This window comes from Halichoerus grypus, chromosome 8 (genome assembly GCF_964656455.1).
Source record: "Halichoerus grypus chromosome 8, mHalGry1.hap1.1, whole genome shotgun sequence".
Classification (NCBI taxonomy): domain Eukaryota; kingdom Metazoa; phylum Chordata; class Mammalia; order Carnivora; family Phocidae; genus Halichoerus; species Halichoerus grypus.
In genome coordinates this window covers 76,546,821-76,570,521 of record NC_135719.1, presented here as the reverse complement: position 1 = coordinate 76,570,521, position 23,701 = coordinate 76,546,821, and the positions used below count along the sequence as shown (strand labels likewise).

The following is a 23,701-nucleotide window of genomic DNA, read 5'->3' as shown; positions in this document are numbered from 1 at the left end:
CATTCATGCAGATGTGCAGTATGGGTTAGCAAGACTTTGACCTTTCTAGATCAGAAGCCCTAGAAATATGTATAATCTTTCTAGGAAATTTTATCCTAAGGAAATAAATAAGGACATGTATCACTATTTTACTTAAAATCATTTGTAATAACAAAGTATAGCAAAATTTTTGGTAGATGTCCAAAGGTAGAGACCAAGGTCAAATAAATTATGCTAGCGTTCTGAAGTGGAATAATATACTGCCATGGAAAGTATATAGGAGAAAATTTAGTGACATTGAAAAATACTCTTGATCTGCTTTTATATTACAAACGTGTTTAAAATAATATATAATCTAATTTCAAATATATAAATATACATAAACACACAGAAAAACCTGGAATATCAGATATATGTAAAAATGTGTGATTATCTCTGGGTGGTAGGATTGGAAGAGATTTTTACTTTCTTCTGTCTTTCAATTAGACATAATGAGCCTGAGTCACTTTGTAAAAGGGAAAAAAAAGATAAAAAGTAGCGCAGTCTTACATGGCCCTTCTTCCATGAAGGCTTTGTTTACTTCCTCATCTTGTGCTCCTTTGAAGCCTGGGAGCACTTGGGTTGAACCTCTGTCGTGATACGTCTTATTCCACCTTGCATGTAGATATCAGTGAGCAATTACCCCTTAGCTTGGCATTGCTCCTTGCGGTCCAGAACTCATCGTTGTCTGTTTTTTAGTGTCTGTAATTTAGGTGTCTGACAAATACTTACTAGGTTGAATCTACTGTAAGTAGAACAAGAGTGCAGTGAGTGGTATCTGTAGCTAACTAGGTGCAAAGAGGTGAGAGCTTTTTTCTGGTAGAATGCGGTGGGCTCCAGGTGATAGGGAGATACCCAGAAGTTCTGACAGCAGGTACCAGTGTGACAGAAGAATTATCCCAAAGAATCTCAAGAGGTCACATTTCTAACCTAGGATTAGCATAAGCAGATGTATCTTGTAGTGCCTGCCTCAACCAAGTCCAGTGCACTGTGTCGGAGGGCTGAAATTTGCCAATGAAATGTGACTCTCGAAGAGAGCTGAGCGCAGTAGAATCGACTTCACCAAGGAAAATCTCACAGTAAGAATAGCTTCAAGCCTGGGATGGCCCAGTTTAGGAAAAATCAGAAATCAACGTTTGTGTGGTGCTCTCCCGGTTTTTACAGTGCAAAAATTCATTTCACTCAGCAAGAGTATAGAATTATGTGATTTATTAAGCTATCCCCTCCCCGTAGGAGCATAAGTGATGATTTTTGTGGTTAGTGGTGATGAGCAATTAGCTGAAGAAAGGTGACTCCTGTTCCAAGCCTCCTTCCATGCATCCTGGTTTTTGGTCCAAGTCTAAGTCTGCGAAGTTTACAGAAATCCATCTAGAGCCATGTCTTTTGAATTCCAATTGAGCAGCTTTCTCAAGAGCTGCTACCAGGCTCATTTGCTCAGCAGCACTTTCTCATTTTCTAGCTTAAAAAAAAAAGAAAATCGAAGCCAGGACTGAATGTGATAAAGTTTTCGAAAAGAGTAGGAGATAATATACATGAGTTCTTCCAGTGTAGATTGCTGTGGAGTTCTGTGACAAGCATCTTAGATGGTGTTCCACCTTGGCGCTCAGACTACAGTACTGCTTCCATTGTTTTGAAAGTAGTAAAATAATTATAGGGAGATAGGGGGAAAGTAAACTGAGTGTGTAAAAGGTTTCAATAAAATGAGGAAAACCACCCTTCCTTAGCATCTCAAGTGAAGCTAAAGATCTTAAAGGAAGGGGACGGGTCCAGAGCATTCCTGAAACCACAAGAAAGTAGGACAGTAAGGTAGATGTCTCCTGCTAAAGGTACACACTTTTCAGAATGGCCTTTTATGGGTTCTACGCAAGGATGCCGAGCAAAGTTTGATATGCCTGATGTTGTGTGCTGTACCAAGAATAAGACACACTTCCTGCCTTCACAGTGTTTGCAGTCTAGCGGAGGAAACACATAAGGTAACTCAGCAATTTTGAAATGAATGTTGGTAAGTGCTGTGATAACAGTACGCACCAGGGGCTCTTGGAAACACCCATGTGCTGGGGGGTTAGGGGCAATCTTTGAGGAAGTGATATCTGTCTTGAGACTTGAAGAACAATATGAACAAGGAAGCATGAAGAGTTCGTGTAGAAGAGTTACAAAGGCACAGTTTTATAGACAAAAGTCCAGACGCAAGAGATTGTGGCCTGTTCTGTTCCTTTATGAACGTTTAGGGGAGGGAAGTAGAGATAGGGGAAGATGGAAGAAGGCTGAGGGTGTAGACAGAGGCCAGATCATAAAGTGCCTTATAAAGCAGTTTCGGAGTTTGGAATGAGTCCTAATGGCAGTAGGGAAGATGGAATGTGAAGGAGGGCTGGCAAAGTAGCCTGTGTGGAGAGAGGAAGAACTGAAGACTGCCTGGGATATGCAAGATGCAGAGCTTATGTTAAACAACTCAGGGAGAAAGCAGGCTGGACTGGAAAAGATATTTGAGGCCCAGCTTATCTTTCATTGTGCCCGAAGCTTGTGTCTCTCAAGTGATTTCCCAGCTTAGATCCTCTACTAGGCATAGTTGGGGAGCTTGTCCAAAACTATGGCCAACCATGCCCTCAGCAAGTGTCTACTAAGAGAAGCCAAACAGCATTTGGAAAATCTTTACAAATACGTGAAGAATATGCTGTCACACAGACACCCCTCTGGAGCTTTCAGCTGCAGTGGCCGGTAGGTAATAGCATAAGGGAGGGAGGGTGATTCTTCCATTGCAGTGCTGTCTTGTCCAGAACCTTCCGATTCACACCCGTTGGCACACCCCAAAGATGAGTTAGCTAATTGCTACCATGTGAAACTCCAATAGGGACTTGAAATTTAAGTACTTTCATGTGTTCCTCCTGTGCCTTTTTCCATGGGAGTAGGGTGTCCAAGATCGGGACATACCTGACAACTTTCTCTTTGATTCATGAGGCAAAATAGAGCGAAACCCGTGCCAGAGCCAGAGCCAACCTCAGTGGCAGTAAGACCAAAGTGATATTGTAGAAGACGCAAAAGCATTTCAGAGTAACCAGTCCAAATTTAGGAATAGCAGAGGAGAATTTCTCTGATTCTTATTTGCACATCCAATAAAAGATGCTTTGGAATTTCAATTGAAAGTGACAGTTGGGAAGTATAATGTACTTTTGTTAACCGTGTCTTTTAGGAAGCAGGAACAGAAAAGAGTATTTTCCCTCTGCCTGAACCACAAGATTTCTTTCTGGCTTCCCAAGTCAAGTTTGAAGACCTCATAAAAGATTTGAGAAAACTGAAGAGACAACTAGAAGGTAACAGGAACTGTTCTGTTATTATGATAATAGCTAAGCTTTTTTTTTTTTTTTAATGATTGAAGGGGATTATTAATGTCTGGTTCACGGGATGGAATTGGTGCAGAGCTCAGCTATGGTAACACTGCAGCCCTCGTGAGACTTTCCATCTCTTGTGCTCTATTTGGAGGCACTGTATTTGCATATCCCTTTCTTTTATTAGTGTTATTTTGTGCTTTTTATATCGACGTCTTTTACATCTACATTTTCCAACATATAACAGATAGTCATCTTAATAATAATAGCAGTAACCCTTCCTTGAATGCTTTCTGTTGTCTCATATAATTATTACAACAACCCTAATAAGCAGGAGCTATACTAACTCCATTTTGCAGATGAGAAAAACGAGGTTTAGGGAAGTTAGGTTCGCACGGCCCGTGAGAGGCCCATTTACTGGGCTCTCATCAGGCCTGTCTGGTTAGAACTCATGCAGTTTCTAAGCTGGTTGACTCTGCTGCCTTATACGTATCCCACATGTGCACACACATACTCACCCGCGCACACACCCCCCCCCATATACTTGGTTTATGTATACGAGTCTAATAAAGATGGCAGGACCCATCGTAAGCAGTCTATTTTAGTTGAATTTACATTTTTAATTATTCACAACAAAATGCTGACAGCCCTTTCTGGCTTTTTGTAAAAGGTGAAACTGTGTCTCTCTTGAGCAGGAATTTTCCTTTGGCGTTGCTCGAGTCCTGTGTTTTCACTGTGGAGACATCTCCTTATCCAAGTATATAAATACGTGCATTGGGCCTTATGTGAGTCCAACTGTAGAGCTGCACAGAGGATTTAGGGAGCGTGCTAATGTGGAAATGGAGCGCAGAGTGCCAAAAGGAGAGTTTGAGGAAATGAAGAGCTTGAACCAGGAATATTTTTACACTAAGACATAAAATAAACATTTTAAAAATGTTTATTGTGAAAGAGTGCTCAGAAATCCAAGTCTGAGACGGAGAGAGCAGCCTGGAAAGGGAAGTGAAGTGGGACAGATCTCCTGGTGGCAGGGAGAGAGCCATTTAGTTTTTACTCTGGGCATAAAACTCGCTTAAATACGGAGAGTGGTTACAAGTGAATATTTCTACCTTGTAAATTATTTTTAAAGGAACATGTTGCTTTTCTTTTCCCCTCCCGTTGATGTGGTCAAGAGCATGCATTCAACCGAGTGGATGCCTTGTTTAGGAATATGATATATGAACCTGCAGTTATTCTTTTCCCTCTCCTAAAACACCGCCGGTTGTATCCTTGCCTAAGACGAGGGGCTTGATTCTCACTGTCATAAACCGTGTGAGCCATCCCTGTGGCAGTTTTTCCTGGCACTCTCCAGGGGCAGAATTAGCGCCCAGGCCGGCCCTCAATCTGGCTGCAAGGTTCGCTGCAGCCAGGAAAAGTCATGCTGGTTCATGCTGCGGCCGCCCCTAAATACACATCCCCTCTGGTCTCCTGGCCCTTTGCCCTCCTGTGGCGTTTTTCGAGAAGAAACCTGATGTACGTGGGATCTTTCCTCTTCTCCTGCCTTCCTTCCTGGGGCTGCCTCTCTCGGGCATCCTGGCTGGGCCATCTCCCTTTGACGTCTGCAAGTGTTTGGCGATTCATAACCAAGGGATGACAAGGGTGAATTGGGAGGACAGTAGAGAGGCAGGTGTTCCCACAAAGGCTCCCCCCTTTGGTGCACCTTATTTTCTGCACGGGGATCCCAGGTGCCATTCCACATCTCTCGGTACTCCACTGACCCTTGTCCTTAGTCAATTTTAAGGAACTGAAAGAACTTCTGAAGCTGGAGGACCTCCCTTAAAATGAAGGAAAACCAAACATTGCCTCAATAGTTTTTTCTTCTTTGGATTGGACTACACCAAAAGATGTGAGGTACCACAAGGCAAGAGGGAGAAGTGGGACTCCGCCCCCTGCCCCCACATTGGATATTTAAACAAAAATGCCCTGCTAATCTTTAGAGATGCCAGTGTTTTTAACACATGAAAGGTACCTAGTAAATATTTAAAGAAAATACAGACTGTTGGTTCTCTAATGAATTTCTTTTTCTCCTAAATGCCATCTGGCAAGATGGCCAGAGTCGTGGCGGTCCGTTTCATCTCCTTTCCCATTCAGGTTCCACGTCCTTTTCCATAAGGCCTTGGTGTGAGCCTAGATTGAATGTTTAATTGAAGAGGACATAATTTTCACACATACAGCAAAGATTTGATGAGGCTTTGAGGTTTATTGTAGCCATTAAAATGTCGTGGCTGCTGGCAAAACCCCAGAAAATGTCTAAAGCTAAACCAGATGTGATTAGCAAATTTCAAGACGTCTCAGGCCCCCTTTCTCCAGGCAGGCACAGCCCTTGAAAAGAAAACTGGTTTGAACCACACCTTAGCAATAGGGTGTGAATTAAACTAGAGTTTGTTGGTTGTGCAAATATCACTGATAAAGATAGATGTGGCCAGTAAGCATCTTTCATAGCAACAAGACCTTTGCAGAGCACTTTTATGTAAGCAAACAGAACAGGTAGTTGATAATAGTATCAGCTACAGTTTACTGTGCAACTATTATCTATCAGATGTTTTACATAATCATCTCTTTTAATCTTTACAATGACCCTCTGAAGCAGATATTATCAGTCTCTCACAGGAGGAGGCAACTAAAGTTCATGGTGCTCACATAATTTGCCAAGTTCCAGGTGATGACCTAGCCACATTTTGAAGCTAGGTAGGACTCTAAGGCATGCACTTGTGATGCATCCTGCCTGTGACCCAGAGGTCTCCATATCTGATCACAGATCAAAACAGAAGGTTAGGTATGCAAGGCATAAAGCCTCATGAAGGTACCAGGGACAGAAAGAGAGTTCCTGAGTGCACGCATATGCACATGCACACACCCTTAGGGCCACACGTGTAGACCCTCAGATCAGAGAGAGACAGGAAAGAATTTACTTCGGGCTGGGGATGGGGAAGGGAAGACATATGGGAGAGGTGGGTCATAAAAATGAATAGACACATACACACGCAAAAGTGAACAAAGTTATTGTGTAGGGTTAAGAACTCGGGCTTTGGTATCAGATGATGTACTTTTTACTGGTTTGGTAGAAGCAAGGTCTTGTCAGGTAACAAAACCATAAAGAGGATTAAATGAGACAATTACAGTGCCTATGTCAGAGGAAGTAATGAATGCATGGCCCATTAGTAAAGAAAACTTCAGCAAAGCTGATTAGGGGTATGTACCTTTTCCTGGAAAATGTACACCTTGTCGAATCAGGCCCATATCGCTGAGAGGCCTGCTGGATGAGTTTGTGGAGAATCTGATTCCCAGAGCACTTGTGCTCTCTTCTCTACCTTGTGGAGACAGAACCAAATTCTTGGTGCTTGGGAACATGTTCCGTATTTTGTTTACTGTTCTATATCCCTTAATGAGATAATAATTTTAACTCCCCTAATACCATGATAAGTAATAATTAGGAAAAAACAAATGATTGGAAGAGTTGCTCTCCTTCTTATTCGTTGACCTTGTTTGCTGGCCAGAACTCTCAAGGTATTCTTACCAACCCATATGTGGTAGGCAGAATAATGGCTCCCAAAAATGTCCAGACCCTAATCCCTGAAATATATTACCTTACATGGCAAAAGGGAATTTTGCCAATGTAGAGATGGGGAGATTATCTTGGACTATCCAAGTGGGTCTAATCTAATCACATGGATCTTTAAAATGAATCTTTAAAAACTGAGAATTTTCCTTGTCTGTGGCCAGCAGGAGATAGTACAGTAGAACGATCAGAGAGATGCAGCGCTGCGGGCTTTGTAGATGGAGGAAGTGGGCAACGGACCAAGGAATGTGGGAAACCTCTAAAACTAGAAAAGGCAAGGAGCAGATTCTCCCCTGGAGCCCCCAGCAGGGAATGCAGCCCTGTCAACACACCTTGATTTCAGCCCAACAAACCCCTGTTAGACTTCTAACACATAGAACTATGAGGTTATTACATTTGTGTTGTTTGAAGCCACTTAAGTTTGGGATGATTTGTTAGAGTAGCAATAAGAACAAATGTACTGTGCAATGTATCCTTCCTGATTGTGCCAGTTAAGCCAGTGAGACACACACACACACACACACACACACACACACGCACACACCCCATTGCTGATGCCATAAGATGTACGATTTCTCAAGTAGGGGCACTCCGCAGTGTGGCATGGAATGTGAATTGGTGCTCTCTGACAAAGAGTCTATAGTCAAATAAACCCAGAGCTGCTCTCTACTAAAATCATGTCCTAGAGATTCACGGTGCACATGAGCTTATTTAAAGGCTCTGGGAAGTCCTGAGGTGAAAAAAACAAAAATGGTTCAACTCTGTTCAAAGCATTTCTCAACTTAAAACCTAATACATTGGTTTTTCTTTAGTATTCTTTCACTGAGTACTTAGTAATGTGTTGCAGAACATGCAGTCTGTGAGATACAGTTTAAGAAAGGATGTTGATATTACTATCACATTTTTAATATAAAGAACACTGTTGTTGGTTCAGTGGTCACTATAGGGTAACAATAGGAGGAGCTGTGATGCACAATTATGACCTACGCCCTTTAGTACTGCTCTCCGTTATCCTGGCTACACTCTCCCCCTCGAATTTGTTCTCCATGGACACAAATAGAATCGGCCAAATCCTCTCTGATGTCTTGATGCCTGGAAGCCAAAAGGAATAACCTTAGTGTCATTCAAAATTACTCTGGCATCACCAACCCCAAATCCATATTGATTTGATATGACCCTCTGGTAGTATTTTATTATGAAAATTTCACTGTGGCTATGAAAGTAGGAAAGCTGAATTAATTTTTGGTTGCTGGAAAATGAGACAGGAACTCTTCAGATAGCTGTTGAGAAGTCAGCATGTTCAGAAGAGTTGAAGAACAAAATTAAGTCACTCTTATTAGCTAACAGTAGTTACTCAGTAGCCCCTATCATTGAAAGTAGGCTATTTCATCAACTAGCTATATACTTAGTCTTGCCTTGAAAATGATGCGTTATTAGCCCTGTTATCCCATAAATAAATTGGGAAAATGTAATTGGTAGTTAGCCCTCAGTGTAAGATATTCAAACTTGTTTGAGAATGTTGGCTGAGATGCAAGTGTGTGTGTGTGTGTGTGTGTGTGTGTGTGTGCGCGCGTGCGCGTGTGTGTGTGCGTGCGCGCGTGTGTGTGTGTGTTTTAAGATAACTCTCATGATGTCCTTTTCTCTAAATATTTAAGAATACGTATTTGAACATGTCCTTTCTTTTGAACCATTTAGAAATATTTGGGAATACAGCAGTTTAGGAAAGGCAAGAGCCTCTGTTGACTTTTTGATATCTGTTATCACTCTATAAATGTTTATCCTATAAATATTTATCCTAAAATGTTAACTTTTTTTAAGCTTTCTCTAAATGAGATGCCGTGTAAAATGCATAGTCCAGGCATTCAGTAACTGCTAAAAATCTTCATTCAAAGTTTGAATAGTAGCAGTATTTCCAAACTAACTTTACATTAAAGTACATCCGTCACATCTTTAGGCATTTTCAATCCCGACGTCCTTATTCTGATGGAGCGACCAAATTAGCTCAGAGCCATCTTGATGAGCCTCTGTTTTGTACAACACTAGGACCTGAACATTCTACTTCAAAATATAAAGTACAGGAGAAAACTAATTCATACATACATGAAAGTAACAGTTCAAGAAAGAGAAAGAGAGGGGCTTTTTATTGTAGGCTTTTGTTGTTGTTTTTGTTTATAGATTTCCCAAACTAGAGTCAATATATCTTCCAGATATAGAAGGCAGATTGAATTCATTCATTTAGCTCTAATCCCTGTTAAAGGTCCACCCCAAAATTAATACTCATGTTTTTTAGAGGCATACAGTCAATACCAGTATAATCAGCTAAAAGAAGAGGAATTAAGGAGGGAACCACACACATCTACACATAAAAGCAGGCAATGAGAACATTTTTACCTGGCAGTTTCTCATGGCCCTGGGCAGAGCCTGATGTAGAGGCAATCGTTTAGCTATTTGGATATGTACATGACATTTTTTACAATTAAAACTAGATTTAAAAACATAAGTTATAGTCAACTCTCAGTGATAGGTAGGTAGATTAGTAAGATTAAGGATTAGCCATAGTTTTTTCTTTTAAAGTTAATATATTATTTTTTTTTAAGATTTTTTATTTATTTGACAGAGAGAGAGACACACACACAGCGAGAGAGGGAACACAAGCAGGGGGAGTGGGAGAGGGAGAAGCAGGCTTCCCGCCGAGCAGGGAGCCCGATGTGGGGCTCGATCCCAGGACCCCGGGATCATGACCTGAGCCGAAGGCAGACGCTTAACGACTGAGCCACCCAGGTGCCCCGTTAATATATTATTTTTAACAATCAGTGAGTCAGCTATACTATTTACATGCTGGAAACTACATGGTAAGTAATAGACTACCTATTGTTTCTCCTGCAAGGTAGAAACAGTCCTATTCTCTGCCATTTAGCTCATTTAATATAATGAACAAATTAACTGTTTGGGCAAATATGTTGATGAGCTAGTATTTGTGAGGTGCTGGAGGGTGGGGTGTGTGAGGCAGGGTTTGAGGCTCAGCACTGATGGCGTCAGGAAGGGAAGCTGCCTGCAGGAGAGCTGGCGTCCCCAGTAATGGAGTGAGAGATGTCAGGAGAGAAGAAGGCAGGAGGGCTAATCAGCAGAACTGCCCTTCATCTTGCCCTTGACCGAGGTTTTTTATTTTTCACATTTGGATTTGGGGTGGTGTGGAGTGTCCTTTCCTCTTCTTAATACTGTAGTTAATTAAGATTTGGCTGTGAAAAGTAAGGAGAAATGCTAATAACTGGTGTTGTGAATCTACTGATGGACAATGAATTTTGCTTTATTGGGGGCAGTAGGAAGGATCCTGTCCCGACACCACTGTCCAGTTCTTTAGTGCCACTTTCAGTCACCACGATCCTCTCTGACTCCATCTTTCTCACAAGCATGTTGGTTTCTCCTCGGTCAGGAATCTACATATCTGTCCCCTGCTTGAATGAAAGTAAGGCCTTTCGCTCACTGAGTCCGTTAGTACTACTGAGCCCAAAGCAGAATATAAGAAAAGTGATTGCCTACTGAGCTTATCTCAGGAAGCAAAGAAGATGATTTAAAGAAGGTCTGTAATGACTATTCCTTTGAATTTGCGAGAGACACAGTCACGGGGTAGGGGGCTATAATGGCTATAGTTCTGTCCCCAGTGTGGCAATATGGGGGTATCCTTAGAGTTGCCAGATTGATTAAATAAAATGCAGGAGGCCCAGTTAAATCCAAATTTCAGGTAAATAAGACTTTTCTTTTCTTTTTTTTTTTTTTTAGCAGGAGTAGTTCTCAAATACTGCACAGGATACACTTAGACTAAAAAAAAGATTCCTTGTTTGTCTCAAATTTAACTTGGTGTTCTTTTATCTAGTATGTCTATAGAAAATTTAAAAGCAATAAGAAAGGCAACTAAAAGTTGGTTTCCTTTTTATTACTGTTAAGCACTGGCAATTCTAAACAATCTCAGAGATTAAATTTTCCCTTCAGGGATGGATGGTGGACCCAGGCATGGTATGTTCCAAGGTACAGGGCATATCCATTTCCACCATCACTAATGACTATGGTTGCTGTTTAATGAGCACTTACTAAATACCTGCAAATTTGCTCACATCATTTCTGTTTCTTAAAACTACTTCCAAGTAAGTACTACCTGCATTTTAACTGTAAGGAAGTTGAAGCAGCTTTGCTATGATGAAGCTGAGGTCAGAAGCAGGTTTATCTGATTACAAAGCTCATACTCTTTGCACTACACCATGCTGTATTCTTGGACTGTTTGTAGACCCACCCCTCAGACACTAACAATACGATCTAGAATGAGAAAGCTTGAAGAGTGAACCCCACTTATTTTTCTAGTTCATCTTCTAAAGGTATTACATGTAATAATTGGATTGGCTTTAAGCTTTTTTGGTCTCTACCCATAACTACTCAAACTAATCTACCTGTCACAATCTCTATCCTCCTACCACTTCTCTATCAGTTTATTTTGGTCTCTCTGACACACTCTCTCTTTCTCAGTCTCTCTCTGAAAATTGCCTAGACCATGTTCTATTCCTTTATGACTCAGAAGGTAAGCACTGGTGTGATGTGGAGCCAGATGAATAGCAACGGCCACCCAAGGCAACCCGCGTGGTTTTGACTCCTTTGCTCTCTGTGGAAATTAATGTAATGTGGTTCTGGCATAGAGGAGAAATTAAGGGAACCTGTCAAGTCACACAGCAGAGCAGACTGTTGCTTCTATGCTCTGGACCAGCCCTGACTGTGCAGCATAAAAGACTTCTATCAAGTAGCTTTCTCTTCACAAGAGTATAAGTGTTCTTTAAGAGAGAAAGAAAAGAAAAGAAAAAACTAGACCTCGCCATGAGAATGAATGTTCTTTTTTGTTTTTGCGTTTGTTTTTTTTAGAGAGGGAAGGGAAAGAGAGGGGGCAGTGGGGATGGGGCAAAAGGAGAGGGAGAGAGAGAATCTTAAGCAGGCTCCATGCCCAGCGCAGAGCTCAACATGGGGCTCCATCTCACAACCCTGAGTCATGACCTGAGCCGAAATCAAGAATCAGACACCCAACTGACTGAGCCACCCAGGCGCCCATGAATGTTTTCTTTAATTACTCACTGAGCATGGTCTATAAGCAGTATGGCTCTAGTGAGGAGAGAAGGAAGACTTCCAAAGACTTTTGGAGGACTTTTGAGAAAGATGTCCAGTTGAAAGCTCATTTGGATTGAACACTCAGGTAGGATTTCAGTTCTTCCTGAAAATTATTTTAAAGATAGTAAAGAGAATTCTTTGGAAGCGTAAAGTCAAGAGCACAGAATGAAAGAGAAAACCATAACCACAAAATTTCAGAAGCTTAAGAAATAGATGGACAAGTGGTAAATGAATCCGCCAAACAACAAAGTGGAATTCTAATCCAGGAGTGGAGAAAGGTGAGAACAATCCGATTTTTACCACACGATTCATACATACCACAAATTCATATGCAAATTCATACATATACATAAACATTCATATATAGTCATACATAAGTAAATCAACAAAATCATTCAAGAAAATTTCTCAAAATGATGGACACAAATGTCTAATTTTAAAAGGCCCAAAGAGGGGCGCCTGTGTGGCTCAGTCGGTTAAGTGGCTGCTTTCGGCTCAGGTCATGGTCTCCAGGTCCTGAGATCGAGCCCCATGTTGAGTTCCCTGCTCAGGGGGGAGACTGCTTCTCTCTGCCTCTCCTCTCCCACCCCGCCCCATTCATGCCGTTCTCTCTCTCTCAAATAAATAAAATCTTTAAAAAATAAATAAAATAAATAAAAGGTCCAAAGAGATTCCAGCACAATGGAATAGAATAGATCCACACCATTGTTAGAACATTTCAGAATACTCAGGTCAAAAAGAAAAGCTTGTACGCTTCTAGAAGGAGACGGGGTGAGATGTGGAAATAAATTACCCAGAATCAGGAAGCAGAATGGCTTCAGACTTTTCAACAGCAGTGCTAGAAGCTAGAAATGGTTCAGAATTGTGAAGGAAAATTATTCCCAATCCAGAATTTTATATTCACCAAATTATCAAATATGAAGGCAAATGAAAAGTTGTTTTCAAACATGTAAGTTATCAAAAAACTTATCTCCCATGCAACCATCTTCAGGATGCTACTAGAGAATGTGCTTTATCGTGAAAAGGGAAGACAAAGGTGACAGGAAATTACAGATCCAGTGGACAAGGGAGGTGAAGAGTTACTCCAGGATAGACAGCCTAGGATGATAGCCAGGTACAGAGAGCAAACAGTCCAGATTGGGTTAGGTCAAAAGAATCATGGAGAAGATCCTTGAGGGATATGCAATTCATGTATCTGATGTATCCTGAATGTTTTGACAAGAGTTTCATAACTAGCGACAAGTTTGGAGTTCATTTAGTGATAAGCACATAGAAAACAGGGAATTAGGAAAAAAAATAGTACGAGGGTGAGAGTGAGGGAGTTTGAGGAGGATGTTTAGGAAAGGCAAATTAGAATTTATGAATCAGCTGGGACTGGGAGCTGGTTTTTGCAAAGTCATACTGGTGTTCACACAGGATGCTAGTGTGGTCCAACCATGGTATGCTACACTGGGGGGGGGGGGCTCCTGTGTGGTGGGTATGGGGGAAGGAGAGAGAATTACATCATCTATACTGCAGAAGAAAAAAGAAATCCAAGAGTGCCGATAGGAGCTTGTGAGAGACATGCAGTTAAGTGCTAAGCTAATCGGGTCAAATTGGCACAAGTCGCCGCCTCTGGGGAGGAAGAACTGGGTGAAATTTGTGGATGGAAATGGGGAACTGCTTTTCCTGGAGCACATAGGATATGTGGGTGCTTTGAAGTCTGCGCAGGTGCAACTTTGATAAATACACCAACACAACAACAACACACCAAAGCATTTGTAAGTTGTCAGGGTCAGAAGCTGGCATATGGAAAGTAGGCTTAGCTTGGGATTCAGGAGATGCAGTTTAAACATTTAGTTCTGCATCTTACGCACCACGCGAGAAGCCATTGCAACTCTGACAGGTCACTTAAGCTCTGTGTGCCTCAGGTGAGATGCTGCAGTTGATCATCCTAGCCTGCTCCATTCCAGGGATGCTGGCTGGGTCAGAAGAGCAAAAGTCGGAGGAAGTACTTGGGGAAGTGTGGGAGGTTTTCTTTAAACTCATTCAGAAGCCATGCAATCCACAGTTTGCTCAACATGTCTTGGTATGCCCAAGAAGGAGGGGGGGCGGGCAGTGCAAGAATCAGCCATTAGGACTGCGTGGCTAATTTATCACCTTTAAGGAAGCTCCAGAAGACATGACTTGAATGACTATTGACCATGCCTAATTTATTAGCTCTTTCCTCCTTCGCGGCCCATTTGTCCGAGGCAATAGTTTTGCTAAGCCTGAACTCTGGAAGGGGGCTGGGTACATTAGCCAGAGTCCTGACCGTGTTGCCATGGTGTTAAAAATATTTAGTTTTGCAAGTGAAGTTTTAGAAATAATGAAAGAAAAACTTGCTTCGATTTATTTTTATAAAGCGCTTTCAACCAAACAGACATGAGGGCCTGGGGTAAGTACTTCAGGAAGGCAGTGGGTGTAAAATGTTGATCAGCGTGGTGACTTCTGATGCAAAGCATTCAATTAAGTGCAGCGTGGTGGGTAAAGGTCACCCGTTTCCCAAACGGAATGCCTTCAAAGACAAGTCGTACAGAAAGGAGAGAGGATACGGAAACTGAAACCTGATTCATTCGTTTAATTAATGGAAAAGAAGTTTGTGTTTTCCTTTGAAGCCGCGGTTGTGACATCTCTAGGTGGGAAGGATGAGTTATGTCCCACTGGGGTCCTCCTCTCAGCTCTCCCTCTGCTTCTACCCTTTGTTTGTAAATCAACACAGTTAATAGAATTTGTTTTTCTTTTCTCTGACAAGAAACGTAAAACACTGAAATGAAAGCTACTGTCATGAAACAGGCTGAGTCACGGGCCCTGAGTTCAGATCCTTGCTCCACAAGCCATGAGACCCTTGGCTCATCGTGTCATCCCTCCACAGCTCCGTGTCCTCGTGTAGAAAGGCAGGTGTCACTGTCTGTCTTGCTGACTGAGAGGAGGGGCCGGGGTCATATGAGGGAGATCCCTTCGCAGGATACCAGCAAAATGTGGGGCACCTGGGTGGCTCAGTCGGTGAAGTGTCTGCTTTCGGCTCAGGTCATGATCTCTGGGTCCTGGGATTGAGCCCCACATCGGGCTCCCTGCTAAGCGGAGAGTCTGCTTCTCCCTCTTCCTCTGCCCCCATCCACCCCACTCCACCTCCTGCTGATGCTCTCGTTATCTCTCTCTCTCACAAATAAATAAAATCTTTAACAAAACAAAAAAATCAGCAAAATGTATAATACTTTTCCCTGATTCCCTTTATGCCCTCATTTCTGATATCTAGTCCAAGAGCAAATCTTGTTGATTCTCTCTCCAAGACAGGCCTTGTGTCCGTTCAGTGTTCTCCATATCCACGGCACATTTCTAGTCCAAACCAGCACCTTTTCTCACCGGGGTCCCTGCTTCCATGCTTGCCCTCCCTTTAATCCAGTCTCTGCTCATCAGACAAGTCAGGCCACCTTGTTTCATATTCATAGCTCTTGGAATAAAATCCAACCTCAAAACCCATCACCGTGCCTTCCAAGTTTCTCCATGGTTTGACCACTTCTACCTTTGTTCTCTCAGCTCATGGCACCCCACCCCCTCCTGGCCACTAAACCCCAGCCTCACAGGCCTGTGTGTTCCAACCCAATAAGCTTGTTTCTGCTTTAGGACCCTCGGCCCAGAATGCCCTTATATTAAATATTCCCATGGCTTGGGCCTTCCCTGTTCACCCAGACTATGGCAGCCACTGTGAACAGTGACTCTGCATTAGGACTCCCCATTTTGATAGGGCTATTATTTTCTATTTTATATGTAAATGTTTCCCTGCCCTCCCTCAGCCCCTGCTCCATGAAGGCAGAGATCTAATGACCTTTTTAGTATTTCTACCTACTGTGTCCGTCAGTACCTGCCACAGAGTTGAGTGGATGAACGAGCAAATTAATAAATGGTAGAAAACACTCAACTTCTTGCTATTAGTGAGAAATTAGATTATTTCCTTATGGGCAAAGATGTCAAATGAGCATAAATAGGTAGAAACTTTAGGGAGATGTATTTTAAAACTGTACAAAGGGAGAACTCATGGCCGTGAGAGGTAGTGGGTGCCTTCCCCTCTTCTGATTGGAAGATTGTGTTACAGTAAGTGGGTAGGGTGGCACGGTGCCATTAGGAAGGGGGTTTGTGCTAGATGATGCTGAAAGTGAATTTCAACTCTGAGTTTCTAAGACGATTATTACTATGCTATTTCAGTGTCTTCTACAGTTCTTATTCAGTAAGGGTTACTGGTTTCTCCCCTAGACTTTGTTAGTTGAACAGCTAAGAAGCCCTGGAATTCTGGCCACTGACGGGATATAGGATATAAAAGTCAACTGTAAAATTATATCAGGTTTGGATCTCGGGTATTCTCTTTCTAAATGGCTCTCAAGGATCTGCTCTTGAATTAACCCATGCCTCAAAAATCCTGGCATTGATACCACCTAGAAGTAATCATCATAGAGTAGAACTCTTATCCAGTGTGGTCAGTTCATGAAAAAATTTGGCCCAATTCAAGAATCATAGATAATGATACTTGGGTCCTTTAATCTTTAATTTAAAACAAGTTAAATATAGCATCATTCCCACACCTTTTTAAGAATGAACTTTTTATTTTTCGTTTGGAACCGTGTTAGGTTTACAGAAAAGTTGCAGCGATAGTAGAGAGTGCTCATAGAGCCCTTATCCAGCTTCCCCAGTGTTATTCTTATGTTAACAACATCTTACATTGTTGTGATGTATTCATCAAAAGGAAGAAACTGGCACTGATACATTTCAATTAACTAAATTCTAGTATCTCTTTGGATTTCACCAGTTTTTTCCACTAATGTCCTCTTTCTGTTCCAGGACCCAAACCCAAGTACCACATTGCACTGAGTTGCCATGTCTCCCTTGTCTCCACTGTTCTCTCATAGCTACAGTTAACAGCAATATTTTAGCTGCTTCTACTTAAATTTGCAGAAATAATGGCTTTTTCGCACTCATATTGCTACAGTGCACCATCAAGCATTAAATTATGTAATTACAGGGGCGCCTGACCGGCTCAGTCGGGAGAGCAATGTGACGCTCGATCTCGAGGTTGTGAGCTCAAGCCTCACGTTGGGTGTAGAGATTCCTTAAAAATGAAATCTTAAAAAAAAATTTTTTTTTAACTGTGTTGTTAAAAAGAACAACTTGCATAAACAGGTTTGGAAAAAAAAAACAACTGTTCTTGAACGGGATTCTACTCAACGGTGGGGAGAATTGCTCAGGGAAGCCAGAGAGTGGCCTTTCAGCTGCAAGCTTTCAGCGTGCTGTGGAAACCAGGCAGGAGGAATAGAAAGTAGCATTGATTTGGCAAGTCCATTAGCGAAGTGCCTTTTACATTCCAATTTGAAAGAAAAAAAAAAAGAAAGAGGTATTGGTGTAGTTATAATGGTAATACCCCACCTGTGTAGGTAGCCTCATCCTTTGAAGCGGTTAGGGCAGGCCAGCATAGCGGAGAAGATGAGTCTCCAAGATAGGAAGCAGAATGGCCGGCCTAGAACTTGCGTCTTTTGATTACTGAGCCAGAGCTGATGCTACATTAACCATAAACTTGTGTTAGGTCAAAACATTTCTTCACAAGAGATTTGTGGGTGGTTTTGTGAATATCAAAATATTTTCCTGCCCAAGTAAATTGTGTATCTTGGACCCTGTGGAAGATTCACAATCCACAAATGGATTCTTTTCATGTCAGACAGTGAAACGAGTGAGGTTGGAGGGAGACCTCTTCAGCCCCAGTGAAGGGGACTGGAGTTTTTGCCAATGTCCTTATCTCTTCCAGATTTCTTCCCAGATTTCTTGGCCTCAGCACATGTCTAAAAATGGATAGAGGTCATGGACTGTGACTCTACTCTTTAGGTACCCATGGAGAGATCAGTGACCTGCCTGGGAGCCCCAGCCCTGCTCTGGGTCTCCTCTGTGCCATTTAGTAACATACCTTCCAGCTAACCTCCCCTGGGCTTCTGTTTCTCCATTTAATATGAAGGGGTCCCACTGGTGTCACTGGGTGGTTTTCAGCTTTCATTGCCTTGTTCCTTAACTTTCATGGTTATTTCACATTGTTTCTAGAACTTCCCTGCAGATGGTTGGGGTCGGAGCCTGGATAGCACAAGGCCAGCAGGTCTGACATTCCTGGGTTCAGAGTCTGACTCAGCCGCAATATCTGTGCAACTTTACTCATCCTCACCTAACAAAAGGGATAATAGCGGGACTGAGCTCATAGAATTCTTGTAAGGAATAAAATGAGACACATAAGGCAGACTCAGGTCCAAGACACCTTTGGCCATTAAGGGCCATTTGTTATCAATCATAGACTTCGAGAACTTGATCTAATTTTCAAGGAATTATTGGGTACAGAGATAAAAAGCATTATGTCCAACTCTGTGTAGACAACCAGGCACCATTAAACCAGTAACTTCCCCTGTGCCAAAACTTACAGAAAGAGGAAAGCCCAAGGAAAATCTATAATGGCTAATGTGCTAAAAGTGCTAATTTGACTGTTGTTTTTACAATGTTTTTCTTGACTGTTTTGACGAACTTTAAAAACACTAGAAAATTCCCAGGTATCAAAAAAAAAAAAAAAACTCCAAAATATGAGGCAGGCCTTGTTTGACCTTTTCAATCAGTTCATTTGTTTAGCAAATATTTATTCAAAGCCCTGAGTTAGCTGCTAATTTTAAATAAACTAACTGAAATATCAAGTCATTTATAAACACATTTTAAGAGCAAGTGTTACCCTCATTTTCTGGGGGAGAGATGTATCCCTACTCAGTCTTCTGATTTCTCTTCTCTCACGCACAGGAATCTGTCCCTAAGAACAGTGATTAAAACTTGCTGTCTGACAGGGGTGGAGAAGGTGAGCAGAGTCTGCCCTCCAGCTAGCTGTTCCACAGATTCAGGAAAGCATTTGCAGAGCCCTTCCTGATTGTGATATCATAAAGAGAATCAACAGAGCTTTGCCACCTCCTGCTCAAGGCCCGAGACCTGGGAGCTACAAATACCTCATTTGTTTTCTCATTCCAGGACACATCTTTCCCCTAACGACCTGCTCTCCCCCCCCTCAAATTAAGTGATTTAAGCCGGGGCTGAGTTGTTAAACTGGTATATACATTTAATGTATTCTTTTTTCTTCCTTAAAGCTATTATAAAGTTGATTGTGAATCACAATCAACGGCGTGTTGAAGTCAGTGACACGGAGTAAAACTAAAAAGGCAGCTAAGCTAATAGGAATAATTAAACAGTTGAACACAGCCCTGTCACAAGTACCTGACTCATCGGGAAGACAAGGACAAGTTCCCGGGGCCCCCCAGGCTGGCAGGAGCTGGCTTCACGTACGCCTCCCTTGCCTTTCCATGACATCAGCGCTGAAGACTTCAGGGAGTCTAATAGGCATTTCGGAATCTGTTATACCTAGCCTCTCCCAGGGGATGCTGCTTCTTCCTCACGATTTCTGCTGTCTCCTCTCCCCCCCATTTCAGCCCTGCCCAGAATTTCCCCTTTTCCTCTAAGAGTCCGCATCCTTCCTGACACACTCCTACGTAGACACGTAACCGAGTAACAGCCCCCCGTTAGAGACCTCACCAGCTCACCTTCTCTAACCCGCCAGGCCCTGGGATGCAGACTACGGGGACTGCTTTACTAGGAACTTTCCCTGTGCCATAACTCAACAGAGAGGTAAGATCAATGACAGGTTTACAGGAGAGCAGGACTTTAAATAGCTGAGGTCAGTGTCTGGTGGCTTCCCGTTAATACCACGAACAGCATCCCGCCAGGCAGCCTATCGGCCACTCTGTTACCCACTCTAAGCTATTTCTGATTTTCAACTTCATTTTCAAACACATCCTAAGGAATCCTGATTCCCAGCAAACTGACAATGCAGCCCTCTTTATATGAAGCCTTGTTTATAGGCCACAATTCTCCCGACAGATTTACAAGTGTCTGTGGAGTTTTAAAAGACGATTGCTTAACAGGCATTAAGTGAGACACGTAGGACTGTGTAAATATTTTAGCTGGAATAGGGGATTTTTTTTTTTGAAACGTCTGAGCCAAATATTGCATTAAATCTGAAAACAGTGGCAAACTGATGAGCAGTCGTTGCCAGCTTCATGCTTTGCCAGTGATTCCTGTAGCCAAGAATAGATACCAGAATCCAACCGCCAGTTTAGGTTGTGTGTTTTAAAATAACTTTCCATCCTTTTCTTTCTTCTTCGTATGCCTTTCCGTCTTTTTTTATTATTATTATTTCTTCATGGTTTATCTAGATGTAAACACTCTCCAGGATAGAAAATTACGGTTAATGTGACTAACCCGGAGAGGCCAAAGAGGGAACGTGGGCCCAAGGGGTCAGAGACATTGCGGAAGGCTTGCAGCCGTCCTGGGAGAGCCATGTGGAAACAGGTTGCTTTCTGCTAATGGGGCTTATGTATCTGAATCACTGGTCTCTTTGTAGCGAAGGATTGCACTGCTGGGAGGAAGTAGTCCTAAGATCAGCATTGTTCCCTCTTCCCCTTAACTGATTTCCTTGAATCAGAAAGAGGCAGACCTGTTGCCTTCAAGATTTATATGTATGAGAGAATCCGTCACTTAATTTTAGTAAAAACTACCATGTAATAAGCATTTTGGCTCCAGAGGAGGTGTTTTTGTTTTTTTTTAATTTAAGCATTCTACGGGGAAACCATTTTCCTGATTTGAGCAATGGGCAGGATGTACTGCTTGGCCACACATATAATTTCTGTGAGAATGAGGCATACTATGCAACGGGGCTTTGCTCTGATTCCACCAGCAACCTCTTAATTTTCACTAAAGACACTCCTTAACGCAATACTCGACTGGTTGTCCGAAAATGTAAGTTCTCTCTCTTCTCCACAAATGGCTTGGATTTTAATCACGTGTCCAGACCATTCAATATTGTTTCTTCGCAGGTCTGAGCCTCTTAAAATAATGTGTTTATAATTATATAAATGTATATTTCAGAAATCTGAGTGTTTAATGTAAAAACGCCTGTAGACTCTCCCCCACTGCCATTCAGATAACTCCACCGGTGTTGGCAATAGTGTAATTTACATTCAAATTGAATGGGTCGCGGAGGGCTTTTCAAAAAGGCTGCTTTCATGCGCAGGCCCCAAACCTCACCTTATAGTGTGGTTAATCCCAGATTATTTTGTACCAACTTTTGTATGTCCCCAGTCACTGTCACCTTTGAGTAAACTCCTTCAAAGCATGGATGGTCATCTCACTGTTTTCCATTCTAGAGTGTAATCGCTTCCACTGCAGGGACCGTAGCCACTGTATCACAGTGATGGGCACAGTTCTAGCTGACGGGTAGCCAGCCACTTCTGCAAAATAGTAGAGAAGGCACAATTTTATTTTCAGAAATCTCTCACTTTCATCTTTCCCATTTTGGTATAATCCGTGTTGTACCAAAAGCAGTTTCGTACCATATGTATCAAGAGCCCTAACAACGTTTTTCCAGTTTTACCCGGAATTCCACTTCTCAAATCTACCCTAAAGAAGCAATCTTAAATGGAGTAAGTTTTTATGGGCACAGATGTGACTTAAAGCCTGAGTGAATAAGGTAGAAGGGACTTTACTGTTTGTTCCACTGCAGGGGCACTAATAGATAAACTGGGGGACATTCGCTCGATGAGATTTGATATGGCTGTTAAACACAGTGCTTGTGAATTCTGTGAAATAATATGAGAAAGTATGTGTGATATCTTTAATAGGATAAAGGTACATAAATTTCTGTATCAAATAAAAGTGTATAAAAATAATATAATAATATATAGAGGCAGCCCTTATAAAATTATGGACAGGGGTGTGTGATATAGAGGCCAAGACACTTAAAAAATGGTACCCAAGTGTTAAATGGTGACTGTTCTTGGTTCATGGTATCAGGAATGACTTTTTTCCTACTTTTTTTTTTTTTTTTTGGTAAATATTTTTCACATTTCTTTATCTGTGTGTTAGCTTCATAATACATTTTGGAAGGGACTTGCTGCTCTCCTCCCCAAGATGGGTTCCGTTGTCCTTCAGATGCTCAGGAACTTTGTGTTTGGGGCTGCCTGCCTAAGGCTTCCCAATAATAGAGTCTACCTGAGATCAGAACCTTGCTGAATGTGCCTTTTTTTTCCATATAACACAACTTCCCCATCTACTGCTTGAAATCCCTAGCCTTTTCAATCCAGTCTAAGAAATAAATTTATACTAAAGTGTTAATGAATTCTTCTTTGATAGTGTTTTCTTTTTTAACTAATAAATATTCATGTCTGAAGAGATCTTCAGAACTTCTGAGAGTTAGCATCTTCAGTTCAAGGGAAAGCTTCTGGTGGTGATGATTTTCATGGGAACCATGCGAAGGGATATTTTTAAATAAACGGATAGATCACTTAACACCCTATAAATCAAGTCATGCCCAATCCATCTATATTTAAGCCTGGTCATGGGTAGGTGATTAATGAATATTTTTCATACTAATGTCTCACAGACCAAGGCTGCGTCTATAACCACATAATCATCACAGTGCAAATTCTGACTCAGCTGTGATGTTTGACAAGAGGGACTTTTGAATGTGCTTTAGACAATTCCGTGCAAAGGCTGTGGTCGGTGGCCCAGCTTCGCAAAGCCTTTCCAGAAGTCCTAAAGCGTGTTGGCATGTCCTCACTTGGCCCTGTCACTTCTGCTTAAATTTTTTCATGGAGAATACTCATGATCATGGGACATTAAGGTGAATTTGATCTTGGGCAGCCTCCCTCTGTGAAGTGAATCAGCATCATGGGATTCCCCTGGGCTAAAGCTTCCTGGTGGGCTTATTTTTACACAACATTCCTCTGGGGAAAGGGGCACCCAGTCTTGATCAGAGTAGCTGTAGACAATATCTTCTTGGATGGAAGGATTTTCTTCATTGTGCTATTCTTTCTCTAGCTTCACTTCTTAAACAAGTGGCTACTGAATCTGTCTCTACTTACCTCACCCCTCCCCAATTTGGCTTGCTCCTTCCATCCTCCGGGTCCTGAAACTGCTTTTGAGAAGACCAGAGACCTCCATGTTGCTAGAATCAGTGGTCACTTCTCTGTCTTCTACTTGACCTTTCAACAGTACTGCACAGAGCTGACTGCTCTTTTTTTTTCTTGCAGTGCTGGGATCCTCTCAGATCATGTCACTCCATACCCCTACTTTTCTATCCAGCTGCTCACCTCCATCCCTTGCTGGCCTCTCCTCCATTGCCTGTGTGCCCCAGGGTTTGTCCTGCAACCCCTTCTCTGACTACATTCTTCTATCCCAGCCATGCAGCCGAAACTGCAGGCTTTGATATATAACGGGAGTACCTAATTGACATCTCAGACTTAACATGCCCTAAATAACCCTCTTGATTTCCCTCAAACTTACTCATGACTCTCTCCCTTCCTCTGGTCCTGTCTCTAGCCAAATATCCTCACAGTGAGACTTTTCCTGACCACTGTATTTAAAATGACAAGCCTCCTACTTCTCTGGCACTTTGTGACCTCCTTTCCCCCAATCAGGGTGGTTCCAGCTCCTTTGAATCAAGTTCCTTCAATCTAGTTCCTTTGAATCACAATCTAGCCACAGG

The 23,701-nt window shown here is 42.1% G+C and overlaps 1 protein-coding gene across 3 annotated transcripts in view; it reads left to right on the top strand.

The window, feature by feature from the left end:
* Positions 1–23,701, top strand: part of FMN1 (formin 1) — a 430,597-nt gene that overhangs the window by 302,051 nt on the left and 104,845 nt on the right. For all 3 annotated transcript variants that reach the window (XM_078053416.1, XM_078053419.1, XM_078053417.1), the window contains one exon: positions 3,206–3,326. In XM_078053416.1, the coding sequence (XP_077909542.1) occupies positions 3,206–3,326 (121 nt within the window). The remainder of the gene's footprint in view (positions 1–3,205; positions 3,327–23,701) is intronic.